The 14,800-nt window shown below is 41.0% G+C and overlaps 1 protein-coding gene across 2 annotated transcripts in view; it reads right to left on the bottom strand.

Moving 5' to 3' along the window:
* Positions 1–333: 333 nt before the first annotated feature.
* Positions 334–14,800, bottom strand: part of ccser1 (coiled-coil serine-rich protein 1) — a 70,817-nt gene continuing 56,350 nt past the window's right edge. Inside the window, exon 11 of one of the 2 annotated variants that reach the window (XM_049762308.2) lies at positions 334–4,715. In XM_049762308.2, coding sequence (XP_049618265.1) covers positions 4,086–4,715 — 630 coding nt within the window. In that variant the 3' untranslated portion in view covers positions 334–4,085. The remainder of the gene's footprint in view (positions 4,716–14,800) is intronic. The other variant, XM_049762309.2, reaches the window with a different exon arrangement.

Below are 14,800 nucleotides of genomic sequence, written 5' to 3'. Positions count from 1 at the left end.
ACTGTCAACATGTATTGGTGTTAATAGACATGTATGTGACTATGAGGTGTACCCATTGAAGTGTCCAGCTGCTGCATGACGACATGGCAGCAGACAGGGCCGACCGACGCAGCAAAAATAAATCCTGAAGTCTGATGCCTCAAGGTTGTTCTTCTGGTGAATCATATTTATTAATGTGCTTGTCATAACATCTAACAACATAAATCATATAAATATATATATCTATATATATCTATATATCATATATATATGATATATATATTTGTAGTATTTATATATGATATATATATTTATATATGATCTATATAAATAATTGAATTAAAGTCAAATCAGTTCAAGTGTTTTTCATTGATTTAATGGCTTTAAATATTAATCAGAACAAAGAGAGCGAAGCAAAAATCCTGTGACAAAACATTGATGGTGCCAAAAACAAGTCCCAAAAAATACAACATAATTAAATAAACCTGATCATTTTGTAAGAATTAACCATGACGTTATCACATGTTTAAAAGACCCGCAATTCAACATCAAATGGAATGTAGCAGCTGAAAGAAAACATACAACAAAAGGTTTAGAAATCTTTGTTTTCATTATGCTTCTTGCCTATAAACATTAAACTATTGGAAAGCCAGTTTTATTTTAAATATTGAGAAAGCCATGCTGGTCACACACCTCTGTGGGATGGCACTTGTGTTGCTCATCCCACAGCTTCTCAGGAGAAAAAATATCTATACATTTCCCTTTGAAATGATGCGGTGCATGACCAGCAGGACGTTCTCCATTTTGCCACCCCACAGCAGTGTGATCATAACATGCACGTTCCTTCACTGAAATATCATCTCAATTGAATACTGTGTGTGGTGTGATGCTAGTCAAACGGTGCTGTGGGATGGCATCCGTGCCATGCGTGCTGATCACCTTGCTTTAGTAGAAGTGGGACAAATTCCAACCCACAACAGTGTTTGACAAGCAACACATAATCCACTCAATAGTGCTTCCAAATGGGACTCAATTCAAAGGGAAATAAAGAGGCATTCCAGTCAGGCAGGGCACACTGCTGTGAGACTTTTGTGAATTGAATGGTGGGTATCGGGTGTCATTTCAAAGGAGAATACAAAAAAATACTTTCCAATAGTAAAATACTTGCAGGTAAAAAGTATTGACAATCTTTAAAATGCACATTCCCAAACTTTTATAGCTTTATGTTTTAATGTATTGAGTGTTTTGAGATCGCACTGAGCTAAAGTGCAAAGGCCTTCAGAAGTGCGAGTACATACACTATTATTTGTATTGATTGTATTTATTTTTTTTGAATGGTGATGTCTACTCTAGTTGGCCGGTGGATGGATATGTTTGTTCACACGTTCACATAAGAATCATACTGTATGTACATGTACAGTCCATTTACAAATCGAACGTTGATTCCAGAACAAAAATTTACAAGGAGAAAAAAAACATTCAATATCAGCATTATTTCAAAAGCTCAAATAATATATTAGATTTTTTTTTCATTTATATTAGGAACATAAGAGTTCTTCATGTCCGTTCCACCGCGTGATTGTTCATTGTATTTCCTATGGCGGTAAACATAAATAAGGCAATGAAAAATAAAATACAAATAAAATTGTGACGTGAGAATGTTGAGTCTTCAATGAGATGGAATGTAAATACGGTAGGTCGGAATAAAGCTGAGTGTGATTAGCAAGATTGAGGTTTGAAGTCAGAGAAGGGGTTGAGGTAAAAGGGGGCAAGGCGGGAAGGGGCGGGTATCTGGCACCCAGCAGCAATAAAAACACCGTCCAGCCAAAATAGCTGGCAGCAGCAACCTTGTGTGTAACCTTTTACTCTGACTCTTAATGTAAAAATGGATCCATACTAACGAGGTTTTAAGTTGGGGACAAAACAATTGGATGTGACCTCTTTTAGAAACCCAATTACATTTTGTGGAAAAGCACAAAACCTGCATGACTACGCTTATACCACAAATACAGTGCAACCATTGGTCAACCTCATTGGTTCCACTTTGGGAGCACCTTTAATAATGCAAATATAAATAAAATGTTCATGACAAATGTCTTAATCATTTTAGGACAACTGAGTTGATCAACTTTATCTACACTTGAATTCAAAATGTACAAAAAGTGCTCATTTTTTCTACAATTTCCGACATCCTTGAAGTGCTTGCGTTTAGATATGATCACACCAATGAGGTGATACATGCAAGTTTTCAGTATCTTCATTTTTTTTTTCCGCTTTCTGTCATAAATGTTTCAATATTTTCAAATGAATAATTAGCAACAAAATTATTGGAATTTTAAATATGAGAATGTATCCTTGCACCGTTACACTGATAGTCAGCCATTGGCAGGGTACATCCTGTATAGACAAACAAGCATTCACATTCACATTAATGGATCATTTAAAGCCTTCAATGGATATAACATGCATGTTTTTTTCTTTTTTAAAAGGGGGTGTGAGTTGTAGTAAAATCACGCAACCTTTGGGATAACATGCAAATTCCACACAGGAGGGATTTCAACCCAGAACTTCAGAATTGTGAGGCAGACATGATAACCTCTTTACCATCGTGCTGCCCCTAGCTTAAAAATAAAAAGCAATCCTGTAGCTTTTAGGAGTTTAGATGGGGGATGGGGAACCCTTTTTACACCAGGGATGATTTTGGTTAAGTCCTCCATCCCAACCTTGATGACGAAACTCTAATTTGTGCGTAAGTTAGGATGCTAATCGACTATCACTTCCCCATGCTAAAGCTGTACTAAAATCATAATAGATTGTACAAAATCACCGATTCAGTTTTTAAGTTGGGTCTGACATAAACAGAGACCTCTGTGCATTGTCTATTCTCAGCATTTGTAGGTTCAAATTTAAAAATTGGGATAGAAAGCTCACATAGGTCGTAGACGTGAAGTTCCCTTTTTGAAAAATTTAGCAGCTGATTTTTGTTAAACAGACTTATGAAGCTCACCTGTTAATTGTCCCTTTAAACGTCACCACCCAGCACACACCGGATGGATGGAAGGAAGGAGACGGATGGACGGGTGGACGGATGGACGGATGGACGGATGGGCGGGTGGATGGATGGATGGATGGATGGATGGATGGATGGATGGATGGATGGATGGATGGATGGATGGATGGAGGGAGGGAGGGAGGGAGGGAGGGAGGGAGGGAGGGAGGGAGGGAGGGAGGGAGGGAGGGAGTGTGTGCAGGAAGTGATGCGTTCATTTTGGCAGCATTGGCGAGTATCCCTGCAAAGCACGTGCGACAGTCAGTCCCCATTGCATCCAGCAGCATAAAGGTTCAAATCAAGGATTTGAAATCATAATCATAACATTCAGAGAAAAAAAAACACCATTTCAGGTTGAGGTTCATCTCGTTTCCCGTTAGCTGTCTATGAGGATGACTGTAGATTTTTGTGTGTACTTTGTAGGGTGCACACGTGGGTGTAAGCACATCTAAACTGTCGACATGACACCATGTGGGAGCTCTGACACATGGTGTGTGTGTGCGTGTGTGTGTGTGTTTGTGTGTGTGTGTGTGTGTGTATGTACGTGTGTGCGCGCGCGAGTGCATCTTTGTGTGAGAGTATTTGAACAAAATGTCAGAGAAGTTTCATCGAGGACTGTTGCATGGTTGTTTTTAAGTGAATTTTGCCAATGTGCCTTGTTTTCTTTTGCAATTTCTATAAAGAAGACCACCCGTGTGTGCGAGTGCGTGTGTGTGCCTGGATGAACAAATTGTCAGCTAAGGTTGATCCACGTGGCTCTATTTCTTGTTTTCGTTTCCGACTTCACGGGAAGAGCACCTGCAAGTATTGTGTGTGTGTGTGTCTGTGTGTGTCGGTGTGTCAGGTGATTATTTATTTTTTTTGTCCCAATTGTTATCTTTCTTGTTGACTTTGGAAGATGAGCAACGAAAGAGGCGTTGTGTGTCGTGAGCGTAAACAAAATGTCAGTGAAGATACATCCAAGAGAATTGTTTGGAGCATTCTGTTGAATTTGTGCATCGTTTCTTGTTCTCTTCTACGGCTTTGTGAAAAGAGGAAACAAAATGTCCGCTGGCGATCAAGTGTCTCTCTGCGTGAGCGCCTGGAGGTCAGCGGTGTGCAGGGAGTGCTGGAGGAAGACGTTTTTACGAGAGTAGCTGTGCAGGGACAGCGGGCCCCGGGGCGGTTGCCCCAGGCGTCCCGTGAAGGGTGAGGAAGAGGAGGAGGACGAGGAGGTGGAGGAAGGAGTCGGGGGGGAGGGGAGGCCTGAAGACGAGATGTTCTCCCTGCTGGCCAGGCCATAGAGGCTGGACGAGGAGGTGCCCACCGCTCGGGGGATGAGGCTGGGATGGTGAGACTCCCCTTTGCGGGACGCCAAGCTTCCGCTTATAGACTCGGAGGAGGACGACACTCTCTCGGGCTGCCCGCTGGTCAAAAATGGTATCGCGCGGGGAAGCTGAGTCTGGGCGACGGCGATGGAAGAATGCTGGGCCGTATTCGGGCCACCAGTAGGGGGGTGGCAGTGATTCTCCTCCCTGGCTGAACCAAGAGCGGGTGGGAGCTGGGAGACATTAGCGAGGTCCCCTGCGAGCAGCGGAGGGGGCGGTGCACCCCCGGCCCGCACTGCCCTTCGCTCCTTTAGGGGCTGGCTGCTGCTGCTGCTGCTGCTGCTGCCTGGTCCTGACAACCGCCCTGGATGGTTGTTGGCCTAAAAGAAAATATAGACAAAAAACAGACGTTACAAATGGCTGTTACGTCACATTACATTAGATTTTCAACCTTCCTTGGAACAGTATTTTCAAAATAACCTTGAGGAATGAGCCACACGCTGCTTCACTGTGTCACAAATTTCTATACAAGGTCTTCTGAGGAGCACCAGAGCTGCTGTCCCACTTATACTAAAAATAGAGCTGCATCAAGATGGCAAACATGCAACATTGTGCCTATCATACATGGTCTTGTCCAAAAACAACCATTTTTGTAACACATCTTCTTCACAAGTGCGTGATGAGTCAGCGTCTCCAAAAGAGAGGCGCCACAATTAGAGCGGGAGGGAGCGCGCTGCTCGCGTGTTTGCCGTCGACTGTTAATTGGGTGACATTTGGAGAACTGGGGCTCTCTGGGCTCCTGCAGCTTGTTCTAATTGTTTCTAAACCAAGCGGAACCCTGCTCACTAAAGAACACACACTCGCACTGGCACGCGTACGTGAACCCGAAAAAACGAGCAGGCCGCAAGGTTTGCACAGAGTCGCAAAGCGGCTCCCAGGACGCGGCGGGGAGGAGGGCAAATAAAGCTGCATGGCAGAAACAGAAGCCACCTGTTCTCCTTTCACACTTGACTGCACGCCTCCCCCTTGTGGATCACAGTTAGCCTCCCTCGCTCGCTCTTCCCTCGCACACTGCACTGCAAAAATTCACATCCGACCAAGATTTAATACAGTGGTCATTTGGAGCTTGTTACTCAATTTCCTCATGAATTCAACTTCCCACGTTGAAATGAATCAAAACACCATTGATTTGTAAAGAAATGTACGGGCCATTAAAATGCCAATTGTTCTCCAGCGTCATATTGAAACACAGTCACAGTTTTGAGTGGAACAAGGACTCTGAAAGCGTTAAGCGAAACTAGAGAGGAAGAATTGTCAATTTTATTTGAGTTTGTTGGTGTATCTTTACTTTTCTTATGTCTGTACTGCATGGGCGACTTTTGAAAGGCCAGATGGGAATACAGGCTTGCAGTTTGGTACACGGTGTGCAAGTCTAATTTACATTCACAGAGTGGAATTGTAAACGTTGATAAAATGACAGCTTTGAAGGCAATGCGGTTTGTACTGAATAAAAAGTCTAGTTAGGGAAATAATCTTGCAACAGCTTGTTAATGGCTTTTTGTTGGTAATTCCACTAAAGTTTTGTGGGAAAAGTTTTTTTTTTTTCTTTTTCAGTTCAACAAGCGGCAAATAGCATACGCATTAGCTTAATTAAACACATTGTCAGTACAGAAAAGTATAAAGTCACATATCTTGCATGACTTTAATTGGTTTTGGGGCCAACTGCATTCCGAATATGATAATCAAGATAAATTATCAATAAACGTTCTTGTCACAGGCCACTCTACATGGCAAATAACCATTTTATATTTCCTATTGCAGTAATTTGACCTTCTCAACCAAAAACAGGACGCAAGTAGCACCAGCTGGTCATCATTAAAATTGCTCTAATATCATCAATTTTTGATCGACCTCCTCATATTGAATATCAATTAAAAGGGAAATAGGTGCAAAATTAGACTCTCTGAATATATCAATTTTCCTTATTTTGACCCATGAGGATAATTTGGCAGTAATCGGTCACATTTAAGTCCAACTTCACATGCCATGTTGAACCAGTCAGATATATTTTTAAAAATCTTTTCTAGGGTTTAATTCAATAGAAAATCACACACGAAAGACACTGCATCAATATGTGTCCAGCTGTTTATGCATATTTTAGCAAACAAAGCGCAAAGTTCAAGTGTCATCATTCAAAGGTTATTAACACACAACTTCCAGTTGTTGAACATGTACTCAACTATTCCCAAATTTCCAGTCAAAGCAAAGTGTTTCCTTCAAATGACCCCGGACTACTTTCCTTACCCAAATGGCTCCCTCCATTTCTTTTCATGTCCATTAATTGCTAGACGGTAGACTAACAAAGGCACTTTGGACTGGCTGATGAGCGTCTGGTGCTTACTAATGCGTCCCGGTGAGTGGCCGCACGCAGCAAGACTTCCCTCCAACTTATTTGCCTCGTTAAGACGAGTGCAGACCGATTCTTCATGAGCGAGGAATGGGGGGGTTGAAACCTCGCGAGGGAATTGTGACAACACCGGGCTATTGGTTTATGCGAGATGGCTTAATTGGGGCTAAATCTAACGAGAGCAAAGATGTTTTGGTTACGGGAGGAGTCTTCTTTTATTCTTGAGTTCTACAAAACTTTTCAGCAAACCTCAAGAACTGTTTTGACTACTGACACAAATTTAGGGATGACTTAAACGTGTGAGCTGCCAAGCCAATTTAGTTTTATTTTTCATTTGTCGGGACTCTAAGAAGGCATAGGAGCAAGCAGTCTATCGTGCACTGGCTTGACTAAAGACACAACAACATCATTTGTTTTTCCAGATTTATACAAAATTATGGGACAAATTAGGTTGGGACAGGTGTTGCAGAAATAAGATGCATTCCTGATCTCGAAAGTGAGACCTTGTGGTATAGCAGCGTGTATGAGTGTGTGCGTGTGTGTGCATAATAGGCGGCGACAGATGGAGACGAAGCAAAAGGTCAAGCGCAATGAAAAGCAAGGCGTAAACAAATGGAGTCAAAGGATGGAGGGGACAGGAGAGGGCTGACAGATTGGCAAGAAGGTGATCAAAGACGTAGATAAAACGCGATGAGAGCAACAGACGGTAGAAAAAAAAAAGAAAAACAGAGGAGCTGATTTACAAACTCAGGTGTCCTCTCCCAAGTACACGCCTCTCAAATATTGACGCCCTGTGTGTGTCCACAAGTGGACCTGGATAAATCACGATGTTGCGTACTCAGGGTGCAAATGGACAAGGGCTCCTCAAGACTCTCAAAAGCCTTCCGTCTCACAACATTTTAATGACTTTTAAACACACACACACACTGTATGTGTTATGCACACCGAGGGTGGGGGGGGCAGTGAAAGCAAAACAGCATAGTCATCAATCACACACCAGGATCCAATACCCCACGGAGGAGCAGAATCGTAATGAGAACCCAAAAACACATTGGACACCAAAAAATTAAGAAGTCCTCACCGAGATAAAAGGAGAAAAGTTTAGTCTAATATAATTGCTGGCTATTTAATTGTTGCCATCGTGAAAAAGTTTAAATCAAACAAGTGGAAGAAATGGTATAAACCCCGTTGTTACATTTGATGATGTTTCATTGATCGAGTAAACCGCAAATGAATCAATTGCTGTTGTTCATTTTAATGAGCTGAGAATGTTCTGATGTACCGTTTCGATGCTGACTATCAGAGTTGAACATATTGTTTTTCCTTAGACAGCAGTTGAGATCGTTACAGCGCAGACAGTTTTTTTTTTTTTTTTACCAGAGTAAGATTAAATACAATTGCGATAAAATTTAATGGATAAACACAATCAAATATGATCCAACAGTCGGCTAGGAATGAGTCTTCCTCTTGTGAACTTAATGAGGACAACGAAATTAAGAAAGCCTGACTGTAACAGAATTTGGAAGAGGCTCAACTGTTTAATTGGTGACAAATAAGGTCAGGCCTTTTTTTTTTTTTTATTTGACTTGGGCATCAAAACGAGAATGGAACAACACGGCCTAGAATCGTCGATGAATGCCTGCAGACACCCAGAATATCTTCCTCATCCATTTGCTTGCAAACAATCAAATAAAGGCTGAGAAAGCGAGCGCGCCAGCTGTCTCAAGGCCATAACACACATGCTTTTTCAACAACTTGTTGGTTTACCTCAGTAAACACGCCCCTTAGGAGGACAACAGCCTTTAGCAACATCCTCCCCGTTATCCTGCTGCTCTTCACCTACCGCATAAAGCTTTTTGGAGTGTAATGATTCAAATTTTCGATAGGTTTTCTTTCCTCCTGCCGCAATAACATTTTCTCACTCCCATTACCTCTCTGACTCTCGTTTTATTTTTAAGTGAGATGTCACAGAAAAGAGGAAACAAATACAAGTCAGAGGTATCAAATCCAGGTCCAGAAAGTAAAATCCAGTTTGGCTTTAGCCAGGGGTGCTTCTATTCAACTGAGCTAAGATTTGTCCCCATTTCTATTGGCTCGATCGGAGTATCAGCCGGCGACATCGATTAACTTTTTGTGAACAAAAACTGTAACTTGGATCTTTCATGACACGTGTCAATCATTTGAGTCTATCTGTTAGTTGTCTCCTTGACATGGAAAGAGCACTGAGCAAAGATCTTCTTGTGCTAGCCAGCTGGCTGCAGATTGGTTAGGTGACAGCATCACTTATAAACTATCTGTTGGTGCTTTTTGACAAGAAGCACAGAGTATTGGAATTGGGGGGTTAGATCACCAAATGATTCCCGAGCGCGGCACCGCTGCTGCTCACTGCTCCCCTCTCCCCCAGGGGATGGATCAAAATCACATGGGGATGGGTTAAATGCAGAGGACAAATTTCACCACACCCAGATGTGTGTGTGACGATGATCATTGGGACTTTGGGACTTTAACTTTTAAAGACTGCAATGTTAGCTTGTAGCTCTAGACAGCTACTGCAGACTAGTTAGCTACCATACGCGTGTCACCTACATTACATGAGTGGGTGATTTTATGTTACTATTACATGAGGTCCTCAGTTTACGAGCATCTTGACATATGGATAGTTCAAGGTTAGGGTGTAATAAAGGAGTTTGTGCAGTGGCGTGGAAAACGTGGTCATGCGGCACAAGAACCGGCTAGCGCCAGACATGCTGTTTGTCCAGTTGATTGTTTTATACTGATATGCTTTTCATACAAATATTTAATAAAGTTTGAATTTGACTAATGTGATAGTATGGGTTAGTGATAGACAACACAATAAATTAAGATTAAGTTTAAAAAAAAATACAAAAATCTAAAACTGTAATTGGTGTAACTCACTTAAGCATGACATATTTATTATTGAAAGTGTTTGAATTAATCTGAATAGGTGCATTATTAATCTATTGAGTGTAAATGCTGTCAAGTATGCGGGTGTTTATTTTCTATGAATAATCCAACTATGCCAGATTGAATGCAAAGCACTTTGAGTGGACAAGTCCATGACACCAGTCTTGCTCTATGGCTGAAGACCTTGCGTCCTGTTTTTTTTCTTTTCCCCTCCCTTGACCTCTGTTCTTCACTCATCTCACACCTTCCCCACCACCGCCCTTCATTTTGTCCCACTTCTATTTTTTTTGTTCTTCATGGTTATGTAATGCAGCGCATGAGAATGCCGGCGGGTGCCAGGGCCGAGCAGACCTTGACAGCTGGACGATGGATGGGAGACTGGTGCGGTCTGGAGACCACACACAAGGAGAGGCCGCTATGAAGTTTCAAAAAATAAGAAGTTGAAGTATTTGGAGGACAGAACAGTGTTTAGCATGTTTGCCTCACAGTCGACAATGCGACTGCACCTCCATATGAGTTTCCTTGCAAAAATGTTTTATACATATTATGTCGCCTTTAAGTTACTGCTGCTGAGGCTTTAGCCCAATCTGAGTATCTTGGGTCATTGCACGTGAAGTATTGGGCCACAGGCTTTAGAATCGCCCAATGCAATACTGAAGGTTGTGGGCTGCCAAGTCATTGTGCCAGAGTCACCCTGAGAACAGGAAATCTTTAAGAGGCTTCTCGGGAAGGCGATATGGTGGGACACTTGGATGCACAAACCCCAACAGGTGCACGGGTGCAATGATGGTGGAAAGAAAAACAAAAATCATTGACCACCAGCTTGGGCAAATGTTTCCTGGACATTGCCCAAAGCGAGTGGGATGATGGCGAGAAGAAAAATGAACAAGTGGAGGGTGAAGTACTGGTAGGAGGTGAGGAACGATATGAGAATATGAAGGACAAAAAGGCAAAGCGGCAAAAAGAGAAAGGCTCTAAATGCTTAAATAATCCAACAAAAGCAGAAGGCCATGTAGGCTACATGGTCAGATGGAGGAGGACAAAGTGAAAAAGCTCAGTTACTGAAGATGAAAAAGAAAAATAATTAGGAAACCAGAGGATGGTGATAAAAGCAGGCATCCAATAAATAGACAGAGCAAAGAAAAAAAGTCTGTTTAATCTTGTTCCCTTTTTGTACTTGTAGAGCAGAGCACGTGTTTTCAAGAAAATTACCACTTGGCCTGAAACGCAAAGAACTACAATAAGACAAGACACCACTGATGATTCCATGACAAGATGGCCCAGCACTCCATCATTACCTCCACCCACAAAGCATTGTTTGGCTCAGGGATTGTCATAACCATTCAACCAATTGATTCGTACAGCAGTCCCCAACCTCGTACGTTCCATGCAAAGTATTCGAGGCGATCTTATCTCATGTGGACACAGCTCTTGAACAAAGTCTAGCGTTCTGGTCAACTCGCCCCACAATGTGGTTCGTCCACGTTTGTCTTTCTTGACTTATTAGTTCCGCCCAGTCTACCTTAGTTACCTTATTTAATCGCAACACATTTTCCAAAAATGGGATTTCTTTTCAAATTCCACTTCAGTTTGATCTCTCACTTGAATGTAGACCCAATAAACCTTACGGTGTGAACTGCTCAACCCGTCGTACTGCGCTATATCATTAATTAGCTGCTCAAGATTATTCCCCGCCATCAGTTTTTTTACAGAACTCGCAATAGTACTTTGATGTTCAAAAATGTGCATCAGTAATTGCGTATAATTACAATTTATAAACATTATTTCACAGCGCTATGGAAATCTATAAATAGCGTCAAAGGATGAACTCCCAGGACAGTGAAAGGAAATGTTATTGTGATGGGGACTTAAGTTTTCTGTCTTAGTTAAAAAAATTGGGATATATGTGTTTAATTTCAGTCAAATGACTAGCTACATTTTGAACCATCATTTGGTTGCTGCCGTGCAAACTCTCTTAGCAAAATCTAAAATAGTGATTCACCAAAGGAGGCAAAACAAGTCACCCACACATCACACAATTAATTATTAACAGTAAGCAACTTTTTGAACAAAAACTCCTCGAGAATTTTCGAAAGCCTAAACACACGCAGACGCTCAGCCGGCGTTATGACAAGCCACTATTGTTGCTCCTGGAATGAGTCCAGCAAATGAGGGGTTTTTTTTTCCAAATGAGGCTGGGCGAGGCAAATGAGTTTGCAAAAGTTATTTTGTTCTAATTACGTTTTAATGAACTATTTTTGTTCTGAATAATTGAATCCTTCCTCGTGAAGGAGCCACAGAGATCATTAGCCTACATTCTACATGGGTATTGTCATTGTTTCTGTACGGTGGCCCATTTGTAGCCTCGTTTTTGGCAGATACAGTACGTCAGACAACCCCACAAGTTTGGCAGTATTTAAATCGCACACTGGCTAACGGCTTTTTTTTTCTGGGTGGGATTATCTTAGCCACTCTGCAAGTACAACACAAACAAGTCCACACTTGTAAAAGTCAACACTCAATCTTATCGCCTCTAAACGGTCTGCATAATGAAAGCTTGCAATCGAACTGAGGTTAACTATGAGGTTTCTTTCAAGCAAAATAATAACCAGAAATGGAGAAGTATACATGACACCGTGTTAGGCATGCAAAGATACTATACACTATAGCTCCTTGAATTTAATGGTATGGGCTACTTTGTAACAGGAAACAAAATATCAACGTTTAGCATCGACATTATGACTGATTATGAATTATTTGCAAATGTTGAATTCGGTACACACCATTGTTTACAAGATATACAAGCAAGCTGACCAAATAGATTGTGGTCTTTTCCTTTCTTTGCTTTTAGTGTTGGCAGTTAATTATTAAATATATATAGTGAATTGTTACATGTCAAATAGTGAATCAGGTGGGGTTTTTTTTTAGACGGGCGGGGGTCTTTCATGGTTTTTCTGGCCTGTTTTCTCAGGGATTTAAGAAAGAAAAAAATAGGTGTAATTAAATCAGTTGATACCATATTTGAATTCCGTCACTAATTAAAACTAGCATTTAAAATATGTTAAATAATAATAATAATAATAATAATAATATAGCAACTGACAACCTGGAAAAAACTGACAAAAAATTGTTTAAAAAATGAGGGGAGAAAATACATCCAGAAAAAAATGACAAAGAAAATGACAAAGATTGGATGAAAAAACAAACTGCTTGATTAATGAAAAAACAGCAAAAACCTGCCAAATTTACAGTTAAAAAAAACAAAAAAAACCCCAACAAAACCATTTTCAACACACTGTACTACAAATTTAGGTTGAGGCCGCCACTTTTGGAAGAGAGGCTGTTGTGAGCTGCGGACCCCCTACTAAGTGCTTGGGTGTTCAACAAACAGTAAAAACTTCATGTTTTACAGTGTGTCTGAATCCACTTCAGAGGAAGCTTCCATGTTGGCAAGTCTCCTGCGTCAAGTGCAGTTTTATAACTTTACCCGGTGGCATCACCACAGTGTGCCGACTCGTGCGGCATTGTTCATTAATATTTATGCCACTTTATACTTCCCCTTTTACTGAAATGTCGCTGCAAATTGTCTCGTGTCGACAATACCGTTGTGTTTCTGAGTGACTTTTTTTTTTTTCATTGCCATTACAGATGGTGTTGGCATCCCCTGCACATGAAAAGACACCTTTGGAAAGATTTGAGAGAATCTGTCACACTTTGTCTGACTAATGAATAGGAAGTCAGCAGAGGACTCATCAGTGAACGTGTGTGAGTGTGTGTGTGCATATGCACATGTGTGTGTGTGTGTGTGTGTGCACGCGTGCGTTTGTGTGAATGTCAGCTGTCTTGAAATGTTACCGGCATGTGATATACTATGCTCTTTACGGTGTAATGAAAATGAGGGAATGTGGTCTCGACGCCCCACGAGTGTTAAATAAATCTCTGTCCCCCCTCTCGTCACACGCACTGATTGCAATGACGCTCACACACACACACGATATCATAGAGACATGTATCATCCGACATAATGGACACTGTAAAGCTATGTGACCTACAAGAAAAGCAAAGGGTTAAGGCATGTGGTGTGACACCTTTTTCCTTTTCCTGAATTGAATAAAATTAGATTCAAATTAGCATCACTATACATCTTAAATTATAATTTGTCATTATAATAAATACTAGTTAAACAAATCAAGCACATCACTTTACTTGTAATTACATGTTTTGACCAAATTTAAGATAGACTTCAATCTACAAATTCCATGACTACAGTCCCAATGCATATGATACTTCCAAGAGTCTATATTTCTTTTTGACAGGATGTTAGCACGCAATAAAATTATTCCAATACGTAATAGACTGCATCCAAAAACCAACCAACTATGTCGCTTATATGGAAGACATTATATGCTCAAGGGTCTTTCTGGGGATTTACTGTAATAAAACCACTGTTAGCGTCTTCTTGCCATCTTCTATTTCTTTTTTTTAGATAAACAATCCCTGCTTTATCTATGTGCACGCAATTTTCATGCCTCCTAATCTCTATCCTCTTGACACCATCCCAAGCATGATTAACCATGTTCAAAGTCAACATAGTAATCTTTCCATCTGGCTTTCATGTGACTGAAGTAAACCAAGACGATAACAGCCAGGCTTCCAAGAACTCAGCAAAACGTAAGGAGCGTTAAACATCTGAGAATCATTTTGCACTTCGGGAGAGAAAGGTTGTATCCTGTATCTCGACTTTGTGAGAAGAACACAAACACGGGAAGAACATGCAAACTCCAGATTGATTCCCTGAACCACTAATTTCCAAATGGAAACATACCATGGACATGATTGCATTTTAATTTTTGTTTGTTTGGGTTTTTTTTTTCTTCAACATAGTACTCCCATGGTCTCCTCTCTGAAAGAGCTCAAACTAATTGCCTTTTTAATAGCTCACGACATGCGTTATTGTGTTAGTGTGTCCCCATGTGTATTTTGTGTTGTTTGTGTGATTGTGTGGGGCAACAAGGAAGTGATTACTTGCTCAAATGAGCCAGCCTCGTTAGTATTTTTGAACCGTCAAGTTTTGCTCTAAAAGTCTCATTGTGACATTGGCCAGATTTATGACACGAGGCTAAGTAGAAAAAT

This window comes from Syngnathus scovelli, chromosome 3 (genome assembly GCF_024217435.2).
Source record: "Syngnathus scovelli strain Florida chromosome 3, RoL_Ssco_1.2, whole genome shotgun sequence".
Classification (NCBI taxonomy): Eukaryota; Metazoa; Chordata; class Actinopteri; order Syngnathiformes; family Syngnathidae; genus Syngnathus; species Syngnathus scovelli.
Note: the sequence above shows the minus strand (reverse complement) of the source record. Positions and strands in the feature narration are given on the sequence as shown.